This window comes from Ornithorhynchus anatinus, chromosome 3 (assembly GCF_004115215.2).
Source record: "Ornithorhynchus anatinus isolate Pmale09 chromosome 3, mOrnAna1.pri.v4, whole genome shotgun sequence".
In the NCBI taxonomy this organism is placed as follows: Eukaryota; Metazoa; Chordata; class Mammalia; order Monotremata; family Ornithorhynchidae; genus Ornithorhynchus; species Ornithorhynchus anatinus.
Window position 1 is genome coordinate 197254 of NC_041730.1, and position 27747 is coordinate 225000.

The window sequence follows — 27747 nt, forward strand, 5'->3', positions numbered from 1 at the left end:
TCCAGGATGACTTTATGCGGTCACCACAAACTCTACACATTCAAGTCTGAGCTCCTCCTCATCTTTCCTCCCAAATCCTCTCCCCCACCTCAGTTTTCCATCCCAGGTGAAAACACCACCATTCTCCCCATCTCCCGAACCCACAACATAATAATAATGGTGCTCCTTAAGACTTGCTATGTGCCAAGCACTCTTCTAAGCACTGGGTATACAAGTTAATCAAGTTAGGCACAGTCCCTATCCTACGTGGGGCACACACTCTTAATCCCCATTTTACAGATGAAGTAACTGAGGCCAGAGAATTTTCGGTGACTTGCCCAAGGTCAAACAGCAGACATGTGGCAGAGCTAGAATTAGAACCCAGGCCCATGCTCTATCCACTAAGCCATGCTGCTCCTCTTGGCATTATCCCCGACTATCCTCAAGCATTTAGTACAGTGCTCTGCATGCAGTAAGCCCTCACTAGATACTATTGATTGATTGTTCGATTGCCTCCTTCCTCTCTTTCAACCTCGACATTCAGTCTGTTGCTAAATCCTCTCTCTTTATTCTCCTCAACATTTTCAGGGCTCGCTGTCTTCTCTCCATCCAAGCAGCCACCAGCACTTAGTACAGTGCTTGGCACATAGTAAGTGCTTGTCAAAGTACAAAATTGTTATCACTCACACCCTCCCTCCTGCCAGGAACTCCCTCCCCCTTGAAATCTGACAGACCACCCTTCTCCCCATCTTCAAAGCTCTACTAATATCACATCTCCTCCAAGAAGCCTTCCTCAGTTAATCTCTCATCTTCCCAAATTATAACTTCCAGATGCCGCTTCAGCCTGAGACATCTAAGTACCCCAAGCCTGCTGAACCCCTTCTTTTTATTGTACTAGTTAAAGCAATTACTTTCTGCCAGGCATTGTACTGAGTGCTGGGATAGATAATCAGGTTGGACGCAGTCCATGCACCCATTTGGGGCTCACAGTCTTAATCCCCATTTTACAGCTGAAGCAACTGAGGCACAGAGAAGTAAAGGGACTTGCCCAGGTCACACAGCAGACAAGGGGCAGAGCTGGGATTAGAATCCAGGTCCTTCTGACTCCCAGGCCCATACTCTAGCCACCAGGCTGTGCTGTTTCTCTACATACACTTCCTGCGGTCTGCAAGCGGGTTCCATGACTCCCCCTCCCCGACCCTCCCCGTGAGGTTAGTGTTCTGCAAACAGGAGTAGCTGCTCAGGAAATACTATTGATCAATAAAGGACAAGGGGACATGGGGTTGCAGGGGTGAGGGGTGTGTGGAAGGGCATGGAGTGGGGCTCGGGGATACAGATACAAGGGGGAGGGGTGCAGGGAAATAAGACGATTCGGTTAGCTGCTATTTCTTTATTTCATCACTTAGGGTCAACTCTGCGTCGAGGCCAAAGCTGGGCACGTCTCCCCTCCTCCCTGCTCCACACCCAGGCCGAGAGGATGGAGGTGCCCAGGCACCGAGCTCCGACCAGGATGAGAGCAGCCCCTCGTCTTCATCCCCCCCTTTCCCATCCCCCCGGGAGGACCCCGCGGCCCCGTCCGCGCCTCCACGCTCAGGACGGACCCCCAGCCTCTGATGACGCCGTCAAGGGAAGGTCCAGGACACCGGCATCTGTAAGGGAGAGGGCGGCCACGCCGTTACCCCGCTGGGGCAACGGGATGGACACTGGATTTTTCACCTCAGAGGGAGCGGCCTTCCGGTGCCCAGATGGAAGCTCTGGGAAACGACCAACTCTACCTGATCATCCTCTCCCAAGGGCTTCATACAGTGCTTAGTACAGTATGGTAAGCGCTCAATAAAGACAATGGATTGATGGAAAAAAATCACACTGCACACTTCACGGCTAATCCTGAGGGGGTGGGGGCGGTGGGGGGGATAGGGATGGAGTGTGGTGTGTCTGTCGCCCCTCCGCCCCCATCCCCTGCCTTCCCCAGCGGTCTGGCCACCTCTAGAAGGCTGGAGCTCTTTCTCTTCTTCCCCTCTGGCCCTGCTTGGGCCCCAGCTCAGGACCCTCGCCCAGGACTTGCAGTCTGGGAAGAGGGGAAGGGTGGCAGATTTCCAGGTATAGTTGCAGCCCCCACAAACCTTTCAGGCGCAGGAAAGTCAGAAACTCGACCACAGTGCGAACAATGTTGTCATCGGCCACGGGTCTCCCCCAGGTTCCTGGAACACATGGGCAATCCAAGATATCCGGCCTGTGCAATCCCCACATCCTCCCGGGATGGCCTGGGCGGGTGGAAGACCTGACCCGGGGCCTGGGGTGGCCTGGTAGGATCGGAGGAGACTGGACCTGGGGCTCAGGGACGAGGGTCAGGGGAGACTGGGTGTGGAGTCCGGGGTGGCCTGTGAGGGTCAGGGGAGACCAGATTCAGGGCCCCAGGCAGCTGTGATGATCCTAGTCAGGGAAAGGGCAAAGATGGAGAAACAGAGCTGGTGAGACAGGGAGATATTGTCATAGGACTCCACTAGCCGGTGGGGATGGAATTCAGTGTGTGTAGGGGAGGGCATGCAGGGATGCAGGCAGCAGAGACAGTCCTGCAGCAAGTCCGTAAAGCCTCAGGCCTTGGGCTTCCTATGCAGATGGAGCCGTTCCCCCTCCAGGGCCCACGGTCCTTACCCAGCCTTGTCTCCTCATCCGTCTGCAACTGCCGCTTGCCGGCCAATCCGAGCTTGTCGCTGAAGGACCTGTGGCTATCGACGGCATCTGGGGGCCAGAGCAGTGGTGTGGGGCTGGGGGAGCTGGGGAACTCAGGGCAGGGGACTGGGAGAGGCAGGGGAACGTGTTGAGGGGACCAGGGGCTGGGGGGCTTGGGAAGTAGGTGGCCAGGCCAGGGGAGTTGGGAGGCTGAAGGGGGTGTCGAGGGACCTGGGGGCTGGAGTTGGGGGGGGGTGAGCGGGGTGGGGGGGGGGGAAGAGCTGTCCAAGCTATTCCCTTTCCCGGAGCCCCAAGCTGGAAACAGATCTACACTGGCTCCCACAGGGCGAGAAATGGGACCAGAGCATGGAAGGGGAGGGGGACCCACTCCTCCCCCTACACCCCGACCCATCCCATCCCATCACCATTCCCTTCCCCAGGCAGGGAAGGTGTAGACGCTGTGGGTGGTGTAGACAATGGGGAGTGATAATGATGATCGTATTAGCACTTCCTGTATGTCCAGTGTTGCTCTGAGGCCTGGGGTGGGGAGTTCTGGGATTATGTGGGTGGGGCTTTTTCCTGCTCTGACTGTCCCTTTTTCCATTTCTTAATGTCCCTGTATAACTCTGTCACTTCCGCCTCTCTCTGTCCCTCGCTTTGCTCCTATAACGGTTATAGTAGCAAGAACAGGAGCAGGATTGATTGAGTCCCTCTTGTGCAGCACACTGTAAAATACTCTTGGGAAGAGCAGAATAAAGAAGAGACATTCCTGGGCCCACAGGGACCACCCACCATTCCACCTGTCCCTCCCTTTCTATGTCTCTCTCAGCCTCATCAACCCCGAGCCCCAGGGTCTCATGGACTCAGACCCCAGAGTGGCCCACCGGCCCGCCTGCTGGCCCGCCCGCCCCCGCGCTGGTCACTTACATGGCCCGAGCAGGTAGCCGGCGCTGTTCAAGGTCCATCCCCGCTTCTCCTTGCCCTGCCCCAAGGAGCCCCGCTCAGTGCCCAGCTCTGACCACCCGAGCCCCCACCCCGTGGCTCCCTTTGTCCCCCATTTCCACCACATACCTCTCTGTGTCCTCCATGACTCCTTTCCTCCATGCTTCCCCATGACCCTCACATCCACGTGCTCCATGCTTCCCCATGACCCTCACAACCACATCCTTCATAACTCCCATGTGTCTGTCCAGTCTGTGTCCTGCATGAACCAATTCCCTGTGTCCTCTATTACCCTCCCATGCCCTTCATGACTCCTCACGACCCCTGCATCCGGGTCTCCAATGACTACCCTGTGACTCTCCCATCCATGAACTACGTGATACTCTGTTACCCCACCCGCATCCCTCCACTCCCTAACCCAAAGTTTACCCCTGTTCTCCCCCCCACCAGCCACCAGCCCACGGGCCATGACCATTCCTCATGCCCACCCCTTCCCCCACCCACTCCCTCCCTGCCAGGAGGCTGCATCTGAACACCAAGCTCAACATCCGGTGTCAAAGTTCAAAAATGCATCCCTGGCAACTGTGCCAACACACAAGTGAGGCTGAAGTGGGAAGAGGAAAGGGAAGGATGAAGAGGTGTTCTTGAGGGGTAGGAGAGAGGGTGCTGAGGGGCGCAGAGACACCACCCACCATGTTCCCCCCAGGGACCTCCATTCACATGGGCAGGCTCGATGTTGTTCACCGAGCACAGGGCTCCAGCCTGGGTGTGCTGCCTGAGCCTGATCTGTTTGTTTGGTTGTTTGCTGGAGTCTGCACTCTGGCCTCCCGCCCAGGTGACAGGGGAGGGACACGAAGTTGCTGGGTAGGGGGCGGAAATGACACTCACTGCCGACACCAGCCCCAGGGCCTTCGTCACTGCAAAGCAGAGGAGAAGGGACAGGAAGAGCATGCTGGTTCCTCGTGGCATCTGGAAGGCAAGAACCGCTTGGAAGTGATTGGCTGCTCACGAGGATCCCATGGGTCCATGATTGGCTCTCCTGAGGTTAGCCCTCCCGACATCTAACGTCCCAGACTCTCCCCCAATGACCAAGCATAAATCTCCTCACTCCATCCGTGTCTCTCCCTCTAATGATTCAACATGGACCAACTAACTCCTGTGACTTTCCCAGTGATGAAGCTCAGGTAACCCAACACCCCCAACTCTTAATAATAATAATAATAATAATAATAATGTTGGTATTTGTTAAGCACTTACTATGTGTCGAGTACTGTTCTAAGCGCTGGGGTAGATACAAGGTAATTAGGTTGTCCCACATGAGGCTCACAGTCTTCATCCTCATTTTACAGATGAGGTAATTGAGGCACCGAGAAGTTAAGTGACTTGCCCAAAGTCACACAGCTGACAAGTGGCAGAGCCGGGATTAGAACCCATGACCTCTGATTCCTAAGCCCATGCTCTTTCCACTGAGCCACGCTGACTCTTCCCTCTCAAATGCTGACTCTTCCCCAGTAACCCAGCAGTGACCATCCAACACCCTTGACTCTGCCCCCTCCAACACTGACTCTCCCCTAGTAACCCAACAGTGATCACCCAACACCCCCGACTCCCTCCTTTCCATCCCTGACTCTCCTTCAGTGACCCAGCACATAGCATCTGACATCCCTGACTCTCCCCCCTCCATCCCTGACTCTCAGTGACCGGGCCGGGACCATCCAACCCACTGAAGCTCCCTTTTCCATCCCTGACTCTCTCTCCCAGGGGCCCAGCATGGACCATCCAACTCCTCCTCAACTCCTCCAAGAGGTCTTCCCAGAATGACCTCCCTCATTTTCCCTCTGCTCCCCCTCCACCCTCTGCTCCTCCCCCTTCCCCCTTCACCTCCCCTCAGCTGAGCCCCCTTTCCCTCTGCTCCCCCTCCCCTCCCCACCCCATTCATTCATTCAATAGTATTTATTGAGCGCTTACTATGTGCAGAGCACTGTACTAAGCGCTTGGAATGGACAAATAGGTAACGGATAGAGACAGTCCCTGCCCTTTGATGGGCTTACAGTCTAACTGGGGGAGACAGACAAGAACAATGGCAATAAATAGAGTCGAGGGGAAGAACATCTCATTAAAACAATAGCAAAAAGATAGAATCAAGGTGTTGTACATCTCATTAACAAAATAAATAGGATGATGAAGATATATACAGTTGAGCGGACGAGTACAGTGCTGAGGGGAGGGGACGGGAGAGGGGGAGGAGCAGAGGGAAAGGGGGGAGAAGAGGGTTTAGCTGCAGAGAGGTGAAGGGGAAGGGTAGAGGGAGCAGAGGGAGAAGGGGAGCTCAGTCTGGGAAGGCCTCTTGGAGGAGGTGAGCTTTAAGTAGGGTTTTGAAGAGGGGAAGAGAACGAGTTTGGCGGAGGTGAGGAGGGAGGGCATTCCAGGACCGCGGGAGGACGTGGCCCGGGGGTCGACGGGGGGATAGGCTTGAACGGGGGACGGTGAGGAGGTGGGCGGCAGAGGAGCAGAGCGTGCGGGGTGGGCAGTAGAAAGAGAGAAGGGAGGAGAGGTAGGAAGGGGCAAGGTGATGGACAGCCTTGAAGCCTAGAGTGAGAAGTTTTTGTTTTGTGCGGAGGTTGATAGGCAACCCCTGGAGGTTTTGAAAAAGGGGGAGTGACATGCCCAGAGAGTGGCTCAGTGGAAAGAGCCTGGGCTTGGGAGTCAGAGGTCATGGGTTCGAATCCCAGCTCTGCCACTTATCAGCTTTGTGACTGTGGGCAGGTCACTTAACTTCTCTGTGCCTTAGTTCCCTCATCTGTACAATGGGGATTAAAACTATGAGCCCCACGTGGGACAACCTGATTTCCCTGTATCTACCCCAGCGCTTAGAACAGTGCTCTGCACATAGTAAGCGCTTAACAAGTACCAACATTATTGTTTCTGCAGGAAGATGAGCCGGGCAGCTGAGTGAAGATCTGCTCCTCCCCCTCCCTCCTCCCCTCCCCTAAGCACTGTGCTCATTTGTATATATTATTTATTACCCTATTTATTTTGTTAAGGAGGTGTACATCCCCTTGATTCTATTTATCGTGATAACGTTGTCTTGTTTTTGTTCCGTTCTGTTTTGCTCTGCCCTCTGCCTCCCCCGATTAGACTGTGAGCCCGTCGTTGAGCAGGGATTGACTCTATGTGTTGCCGAATTGTCCATTCCAAGCGCTTAGTACAGTGCTCTGCACATAGTAAGCGCTCAATAAATACTATTGAATGAATGAACCCCCCTGAATCTCCCCCAGTGCTCCAGCCCGGACCACCCCCCAGCCCTGACCCTCCCCTCTGGGTCCCTCCCTGACCGTCCCGTCCAGCGACCCAGCTGGGACGGCCGTCCCTGGCTCTCCTTTGGCTCTGCCCGGGTCCAGGTCTCCCGTCCGCCCCCCGCCCCAACCTCCGCTGGGCCCGGAGCTAATCCCTTGGGCCCCTGGCCCGGAGCCCCCTCCCCGGGAGTCCCTCCCGCAGCCGGACCCTGGGGCCCCGCCGGGCCGGGGGTCTACGGAGGGGCCGGAGCCGAGGGCCGGGGAGCGTCTCCGACCGGCCCGGGCCCGTCGCGACCTGGGCTCCGTCCCGCAACTAAGGATCGTCCCGGCCCGCAGCCCCGGCCCCGGACGACCGAGGGCAGACAGGACGCCCGGTTGTTGCGGGGGTGGGGGTTGGGGGGCGGCGCTGGGTACCTTGGGCGGTTCCCGCTCCTCGAGCCTCGGGGTGTGAATCCGCAGCGCTGGCGGGCGGACGGGCGAGCGGCGGAGCGAGTGGGCGAGCGGGCGAGGAGCTGTTTGCAGGGGGCCCGGGCTCAGGCGAGTGGCAGGTTCACAGCATGGTGTGGGGGGCGGGATGAGGGGCTGGGCAGTGAGGACCGGACAGGACGGGACGGGACAGGACCGAACAGGACCGGTATAGACGGGTTGGACGGAGCGGGCGGGACGAAGCGGATGGTGCGGCGGCGGGGAGCGAGCTGGGGGTGAACAGCCGGGACCGGCGGGATGCGGGGCGGGATGCGGGGCGAGATGCGGGGCGGGATGCGGGGCGGGATGCGGAGCTCCGGGGCGGAGGGAGCGGTCGGGGCGGGCGATGTTTCTGTCTCGGCTCGCTCGATCGGTCGGTCTTTGGGTCGGTGGGTCTGCGCTGTCCTGCTGCCGGACCCTCTCTCCCTCCCGCACCTATAAAAAGGGTCCGCGGGACCGGAGCCGCCCACGTCACGGGCCCTAATTTCCCCGGGCACCGCCTCTTCCCCCTCCCCCCGTCCATCCCCTCCATCCCCCCCCGCCCATTCCCCTCCATCCCCCTCAACCCCCCGTCCATTCTCCTCCATCCCCCTCGTCCATCCCCCACCGTCCATCCGCCCCCGTCCATCCCCCCTCGTCTATCCTCCTCCATCTCCCCTCATCCATCCCCCTCCATCCCCCCCATGTCCACTCCCCTCCATCCCCCGCCGCCCCCTCCTCCCTGGGCCGAAACTTCCGATTTCATTAGCGACTGGGCGAGGGCCGTGGGTGTTGGGGGAGGGGCGGGTTCCAGGTGGCAGGGAAGAGAGTCGGGGGGCTCGGGAACTAGGGGACCCCCTCTTCCAAGCCCCCCGCGGGGGGGGGGGGCTCGGGGCTCAGGGAAGCTGTTTCCTCCCTCCCCCTCCTCCCGCCGTTCCTCTCGGGTTTTCCCAACCCAATAGAGACAAGTGGAAGCCCCCGGCCCCTTCAGCCGAGCTGCCCCCTCCCCAGTGCTCTGCACACAGTAAGCCCTCAATAAATACGACTGAATGAATGAATGAGTAAAGGGACAGGGTGGTGGCGGGGAGGGGTGGGAAGGGAGGCCGGGGGTTCTTCTTCCCTTTCCCTTCCCCTCTGCGGCAGCAGACGGACACAGACTCCATGTCTGGCGTGGTGGGCATGAGGGACATGATGCAGGGTGCTGCTCTACTAGAATTAGGTGCTTACGCGGTGCAGGGCGCTGTACTGGGCGCCGACTGAGTGCAGAGCACGGCATGAAGCTACTACTGTGACCAGACCACTAGACTGGGAACTTGCCATGTGCAGAACATTGATCAGGGCACCTCCTGGGCACCTACCTTGGGGAAACAGCACGGACTGGTGGATAGAGCAGTCAGAAAGACCTGGGTTCTAATGCTGGCTCCACCACTCGATTGCTCCGTGACTTGGGCTAGTCACTTCACTTCTCTGGGCTTCAGTTACCTCATCTGTAAAAGGGGGACCAAGACTGTGAACCCCATGTGGGACAGGGACTGTGTCCAACCTAATTAGCTTGTAATTACCCATCTTAAGTGCCTGACACATATTAAGCACTTATATGCCATCGTCATCATCATTCTTATTATTACCCTGACAAAAATGGCTCCGATTTGCTTCGTTTTGACTTAGGATGTAATTATGCAGGAAGTCAGTGGATCGGAAGTTGTAGGGAGGGACCTGGATGGGTGGGGCACCGTCCAGTGGCCAGCAGGTGCGAGGGTCTCATTCCACAATGGCGAACACCCCGGACGACGGGGAGAGGGAGACTTGGGGCACTCTGCTCCCTGGCCCCGGACGGCATCCACACCCAACCCACAGCTGCCAGGCCGGCAGCCCAAGGGCCAGTCCTCCCTCCGGTGCACAACTCGTGCCTGCTTCCAGGAGGAGCTCCATGGCTGTAGGTAGCCCAGTATGGTTGGCACTGAAGACGGCATGTGGGCCTGAGCAGCCCTGATCTGGAGAGTGAAGGGGAATGGGGGGCGCCGTTCACCCCCAGTTGGGCAGGGAGTCTGAGAGCGGCAGGGTCTCAGGGAAAACGCCCGGGGCCTGGGGGGTAGAACACCAGCCCTCTCATCCCTGCTGGGAAGCAGCATGGCTCAGTGGAAAGAGCCTGGGCTTCGGAGTCAGAGGTCATGGGTTGACTAACGGCTCTGCCACTTGTCAGCTGTGTGACTGTGGGCAAGTGACTTCACTTCTCTGTGCCTCAGTTGCCTCATCTGTAAAATGGGGATTAACTGTGAGCCTCACGTGGGACAACCTGATTACCCTGTATCTACCCCAGTGTTTAAAACAGTGCTCTGCACATAGTAAGCGCTTAACAAATACCAACAATATTATCCCCACTCCTCCGCTCCTCCGATGGGTGAACCTGACCAACTCACTTTATTATAACAATAATAATAATAATAACCACAACTGTGGTATTTGTTAAGCCATTACTATGTGCCAGATACTGTTCTAAGTTCTGAGATAGATACAAGGTAATCAGGTTGGACACAGTCCCTGTTCCACATGATGCTCTAAGTCTTAAGCCCCATTACACAGATGAGATCACTGAAGCACAGAGAAGTGACAAAGCAGACATGTGGCAGAGCTGGGATTAGAACCCACGTCCCCTCCCCAAGCACTTAGTACAGTGCTCTGCACATAGTAAGCGCTCAATAAATACTATTGAATGAATGAATGATTCCCTGGCCCAGGCTCTTGCCACTGGGACTCAGTTCCTTCATCTGTAAAATGGGAAATCAATAGCTGCTTTCACTCCTTCTTCTACTGTGAGACGCACGTGGGACAGGGACTATGTTCAACCTGATTAACTTGTATATCTCCCCCCAGAGCTTAGCACAGTGCTTGGCACATAATAAAGGCTTAACAAATACCACCATTATGATTAGGGACCAGTGAGCATCTGCTGAGGCTGCGCTGATCTGTGGAACAAAACAGCCCGGCTCCTCCACAGTTTCCCCGGACTCATGGGCCGTACAAACTTACCCGGTTACGAGCGCCCCGAGACACCGCCATCCCCCAGCTCCGCTGTCCACAGCCCCACCATCCGTGGCCCCACCACCCACCTCTAGGATTGGAGTCAGAATTAGAACTCAGGACCGTGCTCCATATGCTAGGCCACTCTGCTTCTCACAGGACTTAGCCCAGGGCTTGGCAGTTAGTAAGTGCTCAACAAATACCACAGTGATCCAGAGAAGCAGCATGGCTTAGTGGAAAGAACACAGGCTTGGGAATCAGAGGATGTGGGTTCTAATCCCAGCTCTGCCACTTGTCTGCTGCGTAACCTTGGGCAAGTCACTTAACTTCTCTGTGCCTCAATTACCTCATCTCATAAAATGGGGATAAAAAGTGTGAGCCCCTCATGGGACAACCTGATTACCCTGTATCTACCCCAGTGCTTAGAACAGTTAGGCATGTGGTAAGGGCTTAGCAAATGCCATAATTATTATTCATTTATCATTATTGTTAATTTTTAAGAAATCTGGTTGAAGAGGAAGAAGACTGTAATGAAGCAAAGGTGTTCCAAGACTCTGGGAAGGGAGGGATGACCCTGTTTCAAGGAATTTTAGGGAGGAAAGAAGAAAAAGGTGGCAGTTGCTGGTCCCCCTAACTTGGACACATTCTCCACTGGATTAGAAAACCCTTCGCCACAGTCAGCAGAACAAGCTTCTATTTCTGCAGCCTGCTACGGGGACTCTTAATCACATTACCACTCCTCATTGATTGAATTTTGTGAGGTTACGCTTTGAATTACTTAATAAAGGCCAAACAGTAGTATAGTGACATTTATCCTTACAGTATAGAGCCCATAAAGGCATTTCATATTACTTTTCTGGAGGTTCTGGATCAGATTCTAATTTATAACGGGGGGAAACATATTCCACAATATAGCAACACTATTATTATCATTAATATTGTTATTAATAAAAATCATTGTGGGAATTGTTAAGTTCTTTCTCTGTGCTAATCATTACACTCAGAGCTGGAGTGGTGCAGAGAAATCAAGTTGGGCACAATCCCTGTCCTGCACAGGGCTCAAGGTCTAAGTAGGAGGGAAAACAGGTATGGAATCTCCATTTTACAGATGCAGAAACTGCGGCACCAAGAAGTATTGTGACTTCCCCAAGGTCACACAACAGGCAAGTGGCAGAGCCAGGATGAGGACCCTGGCCTTTTGGCTCCCCATCTTGTGGTCTTTCCACTAGTTCCCGCTGCTTTTTCAAAGAACACAACCGATTCGTATCATGGGGCATTGACCTGTATCGGGGGCAGCACATGGCAACAAAGGAACACCACCAACAGTAAGGTCCTAGAGCAAAGTCAGTTTCCCAGTCCTGAAGCTCCACTCATTTCAGCCCTGAGGAGTTGGGGGCGAGCTGGTGGGTAGAGCATGGATGCCCACAGGTGACTCATGGAGTGATCAATTGGAGGGCTGAGGAAAGGCAGTAAATAGACAGTGTCACATCCCAGCTGAAAAACTGGGAGTCGCCAACCGAGGACAGACCAGCAAGGCGCACTGCCATCTGGAAGGAAGGACCAGAAGCTTCTTAAGAAATGAAGGAGGAAATAACGAGAATCCTGCCAGGCACAACACACAACAAACACAATATCTTTGTGTATACAGTGCAGTCAGGTCTGTGGGGCCCTGCACTGTCCTTTTCTTTCTCCCTCTCTCACACACACACACATATACTCACACACGTGAATTGCACCAGCCCTACTGCTTTCTTCAAACATGTAGGATAAAATACACAGAGAGAGAGAGATATCCGTAAACAACTACATTGGGTACCTACTGTGTACAGAGCACGGTACTAAGCACTGGGGAGAGTAAAATAGAGATAAAGGGACACAAACCTTGCTCTCAAGGTTTCTACAAAAACGTTCAGTCCATTTTTCCCCACTCCTCAAGAACCTCCAGTGGTTTCCCATCTACCTCCATTTCAAACAGAAACTCAATACCCCTGGCTTTAAAGCACTCAATCACCTTGGCCCCCTCATGGCTTAATGGAAAGAGTCTGGGCTTGGTAGTCAGAGGTCGTGGGATGTGATCCCAGCTCTGCCACTAGTCTGCTTTATGACCTTGGGCATGTCACTTAACTTATCTGTGCCTCAGTTACCTCATCTGTAAAATGGGAATTAAGACTGGGCCCTAAGTGGGACAACCCGATTACCTTTTATCTACTCCATTCATTCATTCATTCATTCATTAGTATTTATTGAGCAATTTCTATGTGCAGAGCACTGTATTAAGCGCTTGGAATGGACAATTCGGCAACAAATAGAGACAATCCCTGCCCAATGATGGGCTCACAGTCTAATTGGGGGAGACAGACAGCAGGGCAAAACAGAATGGATCAAAAACAAGACAACATTATCATGATAAATATAATCAAGGTGCTGTACACCTCATTAACAAAATAAATAGGGTAATTAAAAATATATACAAATGAGCACAGTGCTGAGGAGAGGGGAAAAGGGAGGGGGAGGAGCAGAGGAAAGGGGGCTTAGCTGAGGAGAGGTGAAGGGGGAGGGGGGAGGAGCAGAGGGCGGAGGGGGAGCAGAGGGGGAGCAGAGGAAGCAGAGGGAAAAGGGGGTAGCCTAGTCTGGGAAGGCCTCTTGGAGGAGGTGAGCTCTCAGTAGGGCTTTGAAGAGGGGAAAAGAGTTAGTTGCTCTTAGAGCAGTGCTTGGCACATAGTAAGCACTTAACAAATACCATAATTATTATCTCACTTTGCTGATTTCCTACTACAACCCAGTCCACGCACTTCGCTCCTCTGATGCCAACTTAATCACTGTACCTCGATTTCGTCTATCTCACCACCGACCTCTCTCGCCCACTCCTGCCTCTGGCCTAGAGCATTCTCCCTCTTAATGTCCAACAGACTATCACTCTTCCCATTTTCAAAGCCTTATTGAAGGCACATCTCCTCTAAGAGGCCTTCCCTGAGTAAGCCCTCATTTCCTCTTCTCCCACTCCCTTCTATGTTTCCCTTTATTCACCCCTCCCTCAACTCCAGAACACTTAGGCACATATCTGTAATTTATTTATTTATCTTAATTTCTGTCTCCCCCTCTAGACTGTAAATTACTGTGGACAGGGAATATGTCTACCAACTCTGTAATACTGTCCTTTCCCAAGCCCTTAATACAGTGCTCTACACCCAGTAAGTACTCAGTAGATGTGATTGATTGATTGATCAAGAATTGATTGATCAAATATTTTTGACACAAAAATATTTCCAGTACAGTCGAAGGAAACAGAGACACATCTTAAGAATAATAAGAGAAGGAAAAGACAGTTACATGAATAAATAGAAAAAGCCGATATGTAGATCAAGATTCAAAGTGCTGAGGTAGTGAGAGATGAGTGAGGGGACGAGTTGATTGAGAGCCTAAAAGTCGATGATCATAAGTTTCTGTTTGATGTGAAGGTTCCTGAGGAGTGGGTAGATGTGGACTGAAGAGTTTTTCAGAAAAGTGATCTGGGCAGCAAAGTGAAGCACGGACTGGAGTAGGGGGAGGTAGGAGGCAGAAAGATCAGTGAGGAGGCTGATGGAATAGTTTAGATGAGATAGGATAAGTGCTTCTTTTATCTGCGAAGTAGCAGTTTGGAGAGGAAAGGGCAGATTTTAGTGTTTTTTTAATGGTATTTGTTAAGTGCTCACTTTGTGTCAAACTGTTCAAAATGCTGAGGTACATACAAGTTAATTAGGTTAGACAGTCCCTATTCTGCATGAGGATCACGGTCTAAGTAGGGAGAACAGGGAACTGAGACATAGAGAAGATAAGTGACTTACCCAAAGTCACACGATAAGCAGTTGGAGGAGCGGGGATTAGAACCTGGGTTCTCTGACTCACAGGCCCAAGCTTTCTCCACTAGGCCTTCTCATGGAAGAAAGAACTGAGAGGATTTGGTGACAGTCTATGTGAGTTAGATGAGTGGAGGATAACATCAAGGTTATGGGCTTGTGAGACAGGGAGGATGCTGGTGCTTTCTACCATGATGGGAAAGTAAAGAAGACAGGGATTTGGTGGGAAGATGAATTCTGTTCCAGGAATATTAAGCTGAGGTACCAATGGGACATCCAAATAGAGATGTCCTGAAGGTAAGAGGAAATGCGAGACTCTCTTCTGGCCTGGAATTCCCTCCCCCTTCATATCTGACAGACCACTAATCTGCCCATCTTCAAAGTCCCCCTAAAATCACATCTCCCCCAAGAAGTCTTCCCTGACTAACCCCTCCTTTCCCCAGCCTATTCATCCTTCCTTCTATATTCATTCATTCATTCATTCATTCATTCATTCAATAGTATTTATTAAGCGCTTACTGTGTGCACTAAGCGCTTGGGAAAGTACAGTACAGCAAGGATAAACATTCTATGTCCTTTCATCACTTTGATATTCACCCCACCCTCAGGGCCACAGCACTTAAATCCATCTCCTTACAACTCTGCCACTTCTCCTTTCTGTAATTTATTTTAATGTATGCTTCTCTCTCTAGATTGGAAGCTCCTTGTGGGCAGGGAATGTGTTTACCAACTCTTTTGTATCGTACTCCCCCAGGCACTTAGTATACTACTCAGTCCACAGTAAACTTTCAGTAAATACCATGATCGATGGATTGATGCGCAATCCGTGCCCAAGTGAGTACCCCGGATGGAGGGGGAAAGGCTGGAGACCTGGACTGAGGGGGAGAGGCTGGAGGCAAGGAGACCACAAGGAGGCTGGGGCATCACCTGCCGCTCCTGGGCCGCTCCCCGCCTGCCCGCCCAATCTCCTGCCGGTCCCTGCTCCCACCAGGCCCATTAGGACCATTTCTTAGTCAGGCCTGCAGAGAGGCTGTACTTTACTCCCTCAATTTCCCTGTGGGAGCAGCTCAGCCGGCAGGTGCTGGACCTGCGCTCCCTGGGGTGACTCAGCGTCCCTCTCAGCTGACCCTCCTTCGCTGGCCTGCAGTGAGTTCCTCTGGTTAATGGCCCATTAGGTGGCAGGAGGCCCGCTCCTCCACCGCTTCCAGGAAAAGGCGACGGAGGCGGTTCGGCCACTCAGGACTCTGGGGCCGGGGCCACAGCCCAGCTCTGTGCTTGGACCGACAGAAGGCTGCCGCCCACCTGGGGTTCTTGAGCTCAGGCCCCATCCTGGGGGGAGAGCGGTGTCACCCCTGCCTTCTGGACAGTTGATTTGTGGCAATGACCAAATCCCCCCCAGCTGGTCCCCCTCCCTGCCCTGCTCCCCCAACCCTGCACCCCTCCAGCTGCCCCTCTCACTTGCTCCCCGAGCCCCGCACCCCTCCAGCTGCCCCCCTCACCTGCTTCCCTAGCCCCACATCCTCCAGCTGGTCCTCCAGCCCCACATCCCTCTAGTTGGTCTCCCTTGAGCCTGCTCCTCCAGCCCTGCACCCTCACAGCTGGTTCCCCGCCCCCCGCCCGGCCCCCCAGCCCCACCACTCCCCAGTTGATCCCCCCAATACCCGGCCTGCTCCTCCAGTCCCGCACCCAACCTGCTCCCACAACCCTATAGCCCTCCAGTTGATTCCCCCTCTCCAGAACCTGCTTCTGCAGCCCCACACCCCCACAACTGTTCCCCCTTGACCTACTCCCCCAGCCCTGCACACCCTAAGCTGGTTCCCCCCGGCCTGCTCCCCCAGCTCTGCATTCCTCCAGCTCCCCTTCCCCCAACCACTGGCTTCTAACCAGTGGTTAGAGAAGCAGCGTGGCTCAGTGGAAAGAGCACGGGCTTTGGAGTCAGGGCTCATGAGTTTGAATCCAAGCTCTGCCACTTGTCGGCTGTGTGACTGTGGGCAAGTCACTTAACTTCTCTGTGCCTCAGTTCCCTCATCTGTAAAATGGGGATTAAGACTGTGAGCCCCACGTGGGACGACCTGATTCCCCTATGTCTACCCCAGCGCTTAGAACAGTGCTCGGCACATAGTAAGCGCTTAACAAATACCAACATTATTATTAACCACTGCAGCCCGCTCTCTTCCTCCTACTTGTCCACTCTCTTCCCTTCACTCCACCCCACTCCAGCTTGCACTCTGCATTCCTCCCACATTCACCTTCTCTCTGTGCCTTGTTGTTGGCTCTCCTGCTGTCCACCTTTCGTTCACATCCTTCTCCCCTCCTGGAATCACCCCTCCACTGCCCTGTTTCGTATCTGGTGGGTCTCCTCTCTCTCCATCTTCAAAGCCCTCTGGGAATCTCACCTCCCCCGGGAGGCCTTCCCCCATCTCACCTTCTACATTTCCACCATCCACAGCGGTGTTGCCCGTGAATGTCCGTCTGGCTGCCCCGGAGACTGAAAGTGCTTTGGAGGTAGGATCCGGGATTCCCACTGTTCCGGTCCCGGGCCGGCAAGCCCTCAGTCCAGAACTCAGCTCCCAATCCGGGCCACGGGGTGATTGACGGTGGTGAAAGGAGGGACGAAGGGGGAGCGGGGGGCTGGGGGGGGAAGAAGGGAGGAGGAGGGAGGTTTTCTCTGGACCGGTGTTCCCTCAGGGCAGGGCTCCGCCCAGGTCAGGCCCCTCCTCTCCCTCGGCTTCCCCGAACTGGCCCCTGGCCGGCCCCTAGGCTCGGGGATGAGGAGGGGCGAAACCAGGCATCTTGGAAGCCTCCGCCCACCTGGCCGGGGACTGATTTCTGGGCTCGGCCAAAACTGACCGCCCGGGGGAGGAAGGGCCGCGGAGGGGTGCGGGGAGGGAGGGGGTCGATGGGCTGGGCACCGTGGGGGTCTCGATGGGGCGGGGGGCGGCCACCGTGGGGCTCTCGGCCCTCACCCGCCCGGCACACGGACTGACAGACGGACCCACCCGTGGACCCATGACCGGACAGCCGCCAAAACAGGCTGACACCCGGCGGGCAGGAACCCAGAGGCAGATCCACGTGCGGACAGTAGATTCCCGGGCGGGCAGCGGATGCCCAGGGGGATGGACACCCGTTCGGACCCCCTCGCGATCGTCAGGGCAGGGACAGGGACGAGGACGGGGACCGGGGCCACTGCGGTCGCTGGCCCCAGAGCCGAGCCAACCGGCTCATTGGGGTGGCGTTTTTCTTCCTCCGCCGGCCTCCGCTCCCAGAAATCCGCTCCCCGAAAGGCTGGGCTTCCACTGGGGGTCGGGCGGAGGGGGTCGGGGGGAGGGGTCCGGGGGTCCGGGGGGCGCCAGCCCGACGGCCAGAAGGAAGGACGGAAGGAGGCGGCCAATTAGCAGAGCCAGACCCGTCCTGACCTTTCCATTTGGGGGCTCCGGCCCGGCAGCGGCCGCCGCTGGGGACTTGCCAGGAAAGGGGGCAGCACAAATCCTGCGTCCTCGTTCTGGACCTGGACCTGGACCTGGAGCGACAGCTCACCAATCAATCAATCAATCAATCGGATTTATTGAGAGCTTCCTGCGTGCAAAGCTCTGTTCTAAGCGCTTGGAGGAGGACGCTACAACAGTTGGTAAAGAGGTTTCCTTCCCGAGCGGCAGACCACCAGGCTCTCCAGAGGCAGGGGGCGGGGACTTCAGGCGGCCTGAGTTGGCAGGGCCCAGAGCCCAGTGGGGCTCTGCAGAACCAGCGGGTCCAGCCCGGGGCCCCTGAGGGACGGCCCGACCTGCCTGTCTGTCCACTGCCCTCCGGTCCTACCCCCGGGGGTCTCCCGGGGGGCAGAAAGGGCGACCAGCCTCCAGCCTCCCGCCCCCGCCAAGGTGGACGCTAATGCCGCCGCCGCCACCACCACCATTATCATCATCATCATAATCACCATCATCAGTGGCCGCCGCCGCCGCCTCCTCCCGCCAGACTCACTGTCATTTAAAAAAAAAAGCAGAAAAACCCAATTAGCGGGATCAGGCGCGACTCGCAGGCCCCGGGGGCTCAGGAAACCCTGAAGGCAAATCCGCCTCCAGGGCCTCCGCCCTGACTTCATCCCTGCTCTGAGCCCCCAGCAAGCCCAGCCCCAGCCCAGACTCCCACCAGCTCAGCTCAGCCCCAGCCTCATCCTCAATCTCAGCCCAACCCCAGCCAGCCTCAGTCCAGCCCCATCTTCAGCCCAGCCCCAGCCCAGCCCCATCCTCAGCCCCAACTCCATCCTCAGCCCGGCCCCATCCTCTGCCCAGACTTCCACCAGCTCAGCTCATCCCCAGCTCCCACCAGCCCCAGCCCCAGCCCCAGCCCCAGCCCAGCCCCAGCCTCAACGCGGGGCCCAGCCGGACCCAGGGGCACATAGGAGCAGACGAGGGGTGTCCGGGCCCCGGTGGTCAGAGAGTCTTCCGCAGCCCCCGGGGATGTGGGTGAAGGCCGGGCCCGGCCGGGCACCACCCCCAGCTTGCCGGCTCCTGCTGGCCCAGAGCCGCAGAGCCCAGAGGCGCCCCTTCCTCTTTTTCCAGATGGAGAGGCGGCCCGGTGCAGAAGCCCGACCCCCGAGGCGGCCCGGTGCAGGCCCCCCGACCCCCGACCCCTTCCCCGAGGCGGCCCGGTGCAGACGCCCCCTCTCCCCTCCCTTCGTTGTTCCCCCCTCCGGGGGGCGGCTGGAGGCGGCCCTCCAAAGGACCGTAATTGCCGCTCGCCCGGCCCAGGCGGTAAATGGTCCCGAGCTGCGGGGAGCTGCGGGGAGCTGCGGGGGCTGGGGGGCTTTGTTTGCCGTTGTTCCCCGGCTGCCGCAGCCGCAGGCCCTCCGGCCCTCCCGCCGGCCCATGTGTCTCCCTTCCCCGGGCCCGTTGCCGCAGAAACCGCACCCTAAACCCGGAGCCGTCAAAGCCGCCAAACCCATTATCTCGGCGCCCAAGGACACACACACAAATTGTCGCCATTAGCGGCGGCGGCGGCGTTGGCGGCGGCGTTGGCATCAGCAGCATCGGCGGCGGCGGCCGGTCCGCGCTGACCGAGCTCCTGCACGCCCCGTCCCCCCGCCCCACAAACACGCACACACACATACACACACACCACACCACACGCCCCCCCCCCCGCCCCACAAACACCCCCCAAACGCCGAGAATCTGCCACCGCCCCCAGGCCCGTCCCACCTCACGCAGGCCCCGCCGCCCCCTCTCACCTCGCGGGACCCCCGCCCTCTAAACATCCCTCAACCCGGCCGCCCCCCAAACATCCCGCAGCTCCGGCCATCCCTCCCCCACCCCCCGCCAGCCCGGGAGGAGGCCGGCGGCCGGGGCTGGACCCGACCCGGGAGCGGCAGAGGGGTCAGAGGTCAAGTTCTGCCCTCCCACCCCCGCCCGACTTCCCGAGACACAAGACTGTTTTGTTGTCTGTCTCCCCCGTTTAGACTGTGAGCCCGTTGTTGGGCAGGGATGGTCTCTATCTGTTGCCCAATTGTACATTCCAAGCGCTTAGTCCAGTGCTCTGCATACAGTAAGCGCTCAATAAATACAATTGAATGAATGAATGAGCCCCAGGCTCCCGGGCCTGACTCCGCCGCAGGCCCGAGAGGACGGATGCCAATGGGCAAGGGCAGATGTCAACGGGCAGAGGAGTTGAGGTCAGGGGTGAGACGGGGGGGGTGAAGGGGCGGCATTTAAGGCCCAGGAGGCGCAGAAGGTCCAGCCCCCACACCGATGGGGCCGGCGAGGGGGAGGCGTGAGTTGTTGTTGGGGCTGGAAGCCGAAGCTGCCATTCATGCGCCCGTTTTCGGGCAGAGCCAGGGGCTGGTGACAGGGCAGAGCTGGGGAGACCTCCCCCCACCCCAACCCTGCCTGCTAGGTTGCCAGACTGGGGGGCTGCGGCCCTCCCGGAACATCATGGGGAAGGAACGGGTCTACCACTCTGTTCGATTGAACTCTCTCAAACGCTCAGTACAGTGGTGTGCGGCCTCAATAAGTCCGATTGCTTGACACTGTCTATGCTGGAAAGGGCCTTCCGGTTGCTGTTGTCACACCGGCTGATGCCCCTTGTGCCCTACGCCCTGGCAGCTGGTGCCTCACCAGGCCCATCGGGGAAAGGCGTGCCCGGGCCCGCCCTGGCCTGCCCCAGCCCACTGCCCCGCAGCAGCAGGAGAAGCAGTGTGGCTCAGTGTAAAGAGCCCGGGTTTGGGAGTCAGAGGTCATGGGTTCTAATCCTGGATCCACTGCTTGTCAGCTGTATGACTTTGGGTAAGTCACTCAACTTCTCTGTGTCTCAGTTACCTCGTCTGTAAAATGGGCATTAAGACTGTAATTCCCACGTGGGACAACCTCATCACGTTGTATCCTCCCCAGCTCTTAGAACAGTGCTTTGCACATAGTAAGTGCTTAATAAATGCCATCATTATTATTAACAAATACCAGCATTATTATTATAATTATTAGCAGCAGCGTGGCTCAGTGGAAAGAGTACGGGCTTAGGAGTCAGAGGTCAGGGGTTCTAATTCCCACTCCGCCACCTGTCAGCCGTGTGACTTTGGGCAAGTGACTTGACTTCTCGGTGCCTCAGCTACCTCATCTGTAAAATGGGGATGAAGACTGTGAGCCTCACGTGGGACAACCTGATGACCCTCTATCTACCCCAGCGCTTAGAACAGTGCTCGGCACATAGTAAGCGCTTGACGAATACCAAGATTATTAGCGGCACCTGCTGGTGGAACACGCTCGTTGCGCCCTCCTTCACCCCCTTCTCTTCCACCCGTGCAGAACAGCGCCACCTGGGGGAGGCTCGGCCTCACTCCATCCTATTGCCTAGCAGCCGCCTCCCACCGCAACATTCATTCGTTCATTCAATCGTATTTATTGAGCGCTTCCTGGGTGCAGAGCACTGTACTAAGCGCTTGGAATGGACAATTCGGCAACAGATAGAGATCATCCCTGCCCAACAACGGGCTCATAGTCTAAAAGGGGGAGACAGACAATAAAACTAAACAAGTAGTCAGACCTCAATACCATCAAAATAGATAAATAGAATCGGAGATATATACACATCATTAATAAAATGGAGTAATAAATAATATATACGAATATACACAAGTGCTTTGGTGAAGGGAAGGAGGTAGAGCAGGGGGAGGGAGTAGGGGCAATGGGGACAGGAGGAGGGGCAGAGGGAAAGGGAGGGTTCAGTCTGGGAGGGCCTTCTTGAGGAGGTGAGCTCTCAGTAGGGCTTTGAAGAGGGGAAGAGAGTTAGTTTGGCTGACGTGACGAGGGAGGGCATTCCAGGACAGAGGTAGGACAGCAGCCAGGGGTCAACGGCAGGACAGATGTGAAGGGGGGCCGCAAGGAGGTGGGCGGCAGAGGAGCAGAGTGTAGGGGGTGGGCAGTAGAAAGAAAGAAGGGAGGTGAGGTAGGAGGGGGCATAGTGATGGAGAGCTTTGAAGCCAAGAGTGAGGAGTTTTTGCTTCGTGTGGAGGTTGATAGGCAACCACTGGAGGTTTTAGAGGAGGGGAGTGACATGCCCAGAAGGTTTCTGTGGAAAGATGATCGGGCAGCAGAGTGAAGTATAGACTGAAGCGGGGAGAGACAGGAGGATGGGAGATGAGAAAGGAAGCTGATGCAATAATCCAGTTGGAAGAGGATGAGAGATTGTACCAGCAAGGAAGCGGTTTGGATGGAGAGGAAAGGGTGCATCTTGGCAATGTTGTGGAGGGGAGACCGGCAGGTGTTGGTGACGGATTGGATGTGTGAGCTGAATGCGAGAGCGGAGTCAAGGAGGACACCAAGGTTGCGGGCTCGTGGGACGGGAAGGATGGTGGTGCCGTCCACAGCGATGGGAAAGTCAGGGAGAGGACAGGGTTGGGGAGGGAAGATAAGGAGCTCAGTCTTGGGCATCTGACCCGCACAAATCAGCGCCACCTGGACTTCACTGCAGCCTTCGGCCTTGCGGCCTCGGTCTCCTTGTTCATAATAGTAACAATAATGTTTGTATTTGTTAAGCGCTTACTATGTGCCTAGCACTGTTCTCAGCACTGGGGTAGATACAGAGTAATCAAGTTGTCCTTCGTGAGGCTCACAGTCTCCATCCCCATTTTACAGATGAGGTAACTGAGGCACGGAGAAGTGAAATGACTTGCCCATAGTCACACAGCTGACAAGGGGCAGAGTCGGGATTCGGACCCATGACCTCTGATTTCCAAGCCCGGGTTCTTTCCACTGAGCCACGCTGCTTCTCTGTTCATCTCTTCCCACTTCTTCCACCCTTACGGCATAGCACTCCTTGGTGGTGGATCAGCCTCAGCGCATCCTGCTGCCTTCTAAGCGTCCCCAGTGCTTACCATTTTTTAAATGGTTTTTGTTAAGAGCTTTACTATGTGCCAAGCAAGCTAATCAAATAGGACAGAGTCCCTGTCTCACCTGCGCTCATGGTCTTAATCCCCATAGTACAGAGGTGGTAAACAGAGAAATTAAGTGACTTGCCCAAAGTCAAACAGCAGACAAGTGGTGGAGCCTCAATCAGGACCCAGGTCCTTCTAACTCCCAAGTCTGTGTTTTATCCCCTGGGCCACGCTGCTTTCCTGCTCTCCAATCAGTCAATTAATGATATTTATTGAATGCTTACCATATTGATTCAATAGTATTTATTGAGTGCATATTATGTGCAGAGCACTGTACTAAGCACTTGGAATGTTCAATTCGGCAACAGATAGAGACAGTCCCTGCCCAATGACGAGCTCACAGTCTAAACGGGGGAGACAGACAGCAAAGCGAAACAGAACAAAACAAAACAAGTAGTCCAAGTGCTTGGGAAAGTACAATATAACAGTAAATGCGAGCTTGTCTAAGGGAGACAGACATGAATGACAGATAGGGAAAAAGTAGAGAATAAGACGTAGACCTAAGCCCTATGGGGCTGAGTGAGGATCAAAGTGTTAAGGGGTTCACAGCCAAGTGAATAGTCGACCCAGAGGGGAGGGAGGATACCAAAAACAAGGCCTCCATCAGGGAAGGCCTCTTGGAAATGTGATTTCTAGAATGGTTTTCAAGTTGAAGAATGTGATGGTCTGTCAGATACGAAGGTAATATGTCTACCACCTGTGTTGCCGAATTGCTGCCAAATTGTACATTCCAAGCGCTTAATACAGTGCTCTGCACATAGTAAGCGCTCAATAAATACTATTGAATGAAAATACTACTGAATGTTATATTGTTCTCTCCCAAGCGCTCAGTACAGTGCTCTGCACACAGTGGGTGTTCAATAAATATCATTGCTGATGATGAAGGGGAAGGGTGCTGCAGGTGTGAAGGGTCGGCAACGAGATAGATGAGCTCGAGATACAGTGAGTAGGTTGGCTTCAGAGGAGCGAAGTGTGCAGATTTGGTCGTAATAGATCAGTGAAGTAAAGTCGGACGGGGAGGGCTGAGGGGGTGCCTTAAAGCTGATAGGAACAACAACGGAGGGGCTTGAAGAGTGGAGACACGAGGGCTGAACATTTTTGTAGAAATCCGATCGGGACACCAGAGCGAAGGTTGGACTGGCATGGGGAAGAAGGAGGAGGCAGGGAGATCGGTGAGGAGCCTGATGCGGTGGGATAAATACTTGGAGCGCGGCATGGTAGCAATTTAGATGGTGAGGAAAGGAAGGATTCCAGCGATGTTGTGAAGGTCGAACCGACAGGACGTGGTGGCAGATTGACCGTGCGTCTTCAATGAGCGGGACCCCCCCGCCCCCCACCAGCCCCCCGCCTCCCCCCGATCCCTGGTCTCCAGCGGCTCTCCCACAGCGCCACCTGGTGGCGACTCAGCCGCACCCCACCCTGCCGCCTTTCAAGGGCTCCTCAGTTCTCCGGGGGCTTCCCACAGCGCCACCTGCTGGTGGCTCGGCCTCGCTCCACCTTGCCTCCTTTAAGGGGCCCGTCCCCCGATGTCCCGCGGCCGCGCCACCTGCTGGTGGATCCGCCTCACTCCACCTCGCCACTTTTAAGAGGCCGCTCTCCGTTCTCCAGCGGCCTCCCACGGCGCCACCTGGTGGTGGCTCGGCCTCACGCCCCCGGGCCACCTTCCAGGGCGCCCCCCCGTCCCGCCCCGTCCTTCCCTTCCCTGATGTCCCGCGGCCTCCCACAGCGCCACCTGGTGGTCGATCCGCCTCGCTTCGACCTCCGGCTCCCCCGCAGCGCCGCCCTGTGGGGTATGGGTGTCACTGCACCCTGCCGCCTCTGCCCGTCGCTTCCCCGTTGCCCTCCCCGTTCCCGGCCGCGCCCCCCGGGCCCCCGGGCCCCCCCATTCCTCGCCCGGGTCCTGCGCAGCCCTCCCCCCGTCCTCCCCGCCCCCACCCGGCTCCATCCCGCTGGCACCTCCCGGACCCCTCCCTGGCTCGGCGGCACCAGCCTCCCTGTCTCCTTGGGTGCCAGGCCGCGCCTTCCCCCGCCGGCCTCTCTCCCTGTCTCTCTGCCTCTGTCTCTCCCGCGGGTGGGTGGGTGGGGGTCTCTCGTCCTGTCCGGCCCCCGTTCTCGGGGAAGACACACGAGCGGCCGCCCCCGCCCCTCCCATTGGGCTCACGGCCTCCCGCTGCTCCCGGGCCGGACATTTGCAGCCCCCGCGTCGCACACGACAGGACAAGACGTCCTCGACTTGGATGTCCTCCCGTCACCTCAAACCTAACGGGTCTGAAACAGAACTCCAGAGCTCTTTAGCTTCCCCTCCAAACCCTGTCCTCCCCATCACTGTAAATGGCACCACTATCCTTCCCGTCTCACAAGCCGGTAGCTTCGGCCTTATCCTCGACTCCTCTCTCTCATTCAACCCATCGCTAAAGCCCGTCGGTTTCACCCTCACGACATCGTTAAAAATCCACCCTTTCCTTTCCATCCAAAATGCTACCACGTTCATCCGATCATTCACCCTCTCCCGCCTCGATAACTGGATCGGCCTCCTGGCTGGCCTCACCGCCTCCTGTCTCTCCTTACTCCAGGCCATACTTCACTCTGCTGCCGGGGTGAGTTTTCTACAGAAACATTCAGGTCGTTTCCTCACTCCTCAAGAACCTCCCGAAGTTGCCCACCCACTATGGCATCCGACAGAAACTCATCGCTAGTTTTAAAAGTCACCCTGGCCGCTCCTACCTTACCCCGTTAACTCTCCTACTACAACCCAGCTCCTCTAATGCCAACCTTCTCAACGTACCTCCATCTCCTCTAACTCGCCACTGACGCATAGCCCACATCCAGCCTCCTGCCCGCAACACCCTCCCTCCTGACAATTATTCTCCTGCTTCCAAGCTTTATTGAAGCCACATCTCCTCCATGGCCTTCCTGACTAGGCCAATGTCCCTTCTCTTCCACTCTCGTCACCCCGAGTCGCCCTTTACTCATCCCTGTGCCCCCCTCCAGCCCCACAATACTCATGTACGTATCTAATATTTATATTGTCTGTCTCCCCCTCCCCCGAGTAAGGTCGCTGTGGGAAGGGAATGTTTGTTACATAATACTTTCCCAAACCCTTAGCACGGTGCTCGGCGCAGACTAAAAACGCTCAATACAACTGACCGACTGACCAGGACCCACCAGTGGCCTTCTTCCCCTTCTGCCCTCAACCCGTTCACCTCCACTGAGCCCCAGGGTCATCCATGTTGAGTCCTGGCCTGGCCCTTCCATGATCTCCTCCCACCTAAGCCAAAGAGGGACTCGACAGCCTTAGTCTGGCCATTGCCAGCTTCCTGGGAAAGAGGCTTACGCTGGTGGTCTTCCCCATGTAACACCCCTTCCCTACCACCCCCCAACTCCCACACCTTGCCCAGCCCCTGCTCTCCAGTTGCTTTAGCTGATGCCACTGTATGGCCGATGACAGCCACCCTCTGCACCCAAGGACCTGACCTCTCTCACTTCCTAAACCCACCTGCAGCTGTCATGGCTGGCCAGCCACCACCATCTGCACTCACGCATACACACCCGCCCCCAGCGTACACCCATTCTTCCTGCCCTGACCCCAGCAGGGAGGTGCAGACAGGCTGCTAGAAGCTCAGAGCAAGGTGGCTTTATTTCTGTTGGATACAAGTTTGCCTAGGTCTTGGGCTCCACGATTATCCCCAGTGCAGGAAACATACAAGGATGTACAGGGAGACGGTGAAACACGGAGCCTGGGGGTCGGAGTCCGCGGCCCCGGCCGGCTCGGTCCACCCCAGGCCACGGGGGTGTGCGAGGCCGAGGCGAGGCTCCGACCCGGGGGGCGGTCGGGGCCGGGCCCCCCGAGGGGCACATTAAAAATACTCTTTCGACAGGTAAAAATAGACGCTCTGTTGGAGGATGGGGGCTGGCGGCTGGGGCGGGCGAGGCCCCGACTGGCCTGACCTCGGCTCCGCCGGGCAGGGGCTGGGCCGGTCCCGGTTTCTCCCGTGGTTGCTGCTGCTGCTGCTGCTCTGGGGTTGGGGGGTGGCAGGAGCGGGCCCGGGTGGGGCCCAGGGAAGTAAGGAGAGATTGGGTGGGGAGGGGCGGGGGCGGGCACCAAGGGAGAACCTACCACCGCCACTGTGATGCCACTCATCCTTGGCGTCCCCAGGAGATGAGGACCGGTCACTGGGCATCTCGATACTGGCTGCTCGGGGAGGGAGACGGTCACCCGGCTGTCCACGGGTAGGGCCCGGGCCGCTGCTGGCTGGCGGCGAGGGGGTAGGGCTGGGCTGCCGCAGGGCCCGGGGAGTTGAGGGCGGGAGGGAGGTTTCTCATTCGCTGACTTGGCTTCCGGAACCACCGCGGGCCTGGACCGGCCTGGAAGAGGATCCGACTCGGCGTCCAAGCAAGAAAACCCCTCACAGGGTGGGCTGGGGGCCGGGGACTCATTCCAACACCACAGTCCGCCGGGGATCTGCCCGTCCCTGCCTCCCTTGGGCCCCATCTCGGTGGGGCGATAGCGGGCCGAGCAGCCAGGACTCAGCAGACTGCGGGGCAGGGCGGGACGGGGGGTGGGAGAGGAGAAAGACACCCGTCTCGACCAACCACGCTGGCGCAATAAATACTTAAAATCTCTACCGATAGACTTACATTTCTGATCCCATTCAAACAATACAGGAAACAGCGACCAATTAAAAACCGGCTATAAAAAGAACACCAGAATGTCTTGTTCAAAGTCCCTCGCGTCACCTACGATGGCCGCGGGGCCGTTGGAGGGCTCCTCGGGCCTCACGCTCCACCCGGGTGCCCGGGCAGCCTGGAAGAAACGCAAGCTCTGAACTTGGAACGAGGTGAGATGCAGACGAAGACGTCGCCAGCGGACGCGGGGCCCGGTGCCCGATGCCCGGGGGGGCCGGCGAGGGGCACACTGACTGGGCAGCTCCTCCTCCAGGTGCCCACCAGCTCTACACCGCCGCTAGCAGGTTGGGCTGGAGCGGTGGCAGCGGGCGCCGGCTCGCGCGGCGGCCCCTCTCCCCCCGTCCTTCCCGACCCCCCCATAATTTTAGAACAATACACTATAAACATACGCCAAAATGCTTGGTATTTGTCAATGGCAAATTTTTCCACATCTGGCTTACTCTGACCAACAATG

General features: G+C 56.6%; 1 protein-coding gene across 1 annotated transcript; it reads right to left on the minus strand.

The window, feature by feature from the left end:
- Positions 1–1354: 1354 nt before the first annotated feature.
- GAL (galanin and GMAP prepropeptide) lies at positions 1355–10394 on the minus strand. The gene is made up of 8 exons (XM_029061419.2): positions 10365–10394; positions 8693–8788; positions 7305–7790; positions 4483–4563; positions 3580–3634; positions 2635–2721; positions 2103–2180; positions 1355–1628 (listed from the first exon to the last, which is right to left on the minus strand). Exons 1-8 carry the CDS (start codon positions 10392–10394, stop codon positions 1570–1572), a joined length of 972 nt encoding a protein of 323 aa, XP_028917252.1. The 3' UTR covers positions 1355–1569.
- Positions 10395–27747: the final 17353 nt, after the last annotated feature.

What these genes read in the sequence shown, in the direction of transcription:
- GAL (XM_029061419.2), bottom strand. Translation starts at nt 10,394, where the DNA reads ATGGCGGTGTCTCGGGGCGCTCGTAACCGG. An exon ending in CTCGGGGCGCTCGTAACCGG is followed by an intron (nt 8,789 to 10,364) that starts GTAAGTTTGTAC and finishes GAAGTGAAGTGA; the next exon opens with CTAGCCCAAGTCACGGAGCA. An exon ending in CCCTGGGGCTGGTGTCGGCA is followed by an intron (nt 3,635 to 4,482) that starts GTGAGTGTCATT and finishes TCCTTGGGGCAG; the next exon opens with GGCAAGGAGAAGCGGGGATG.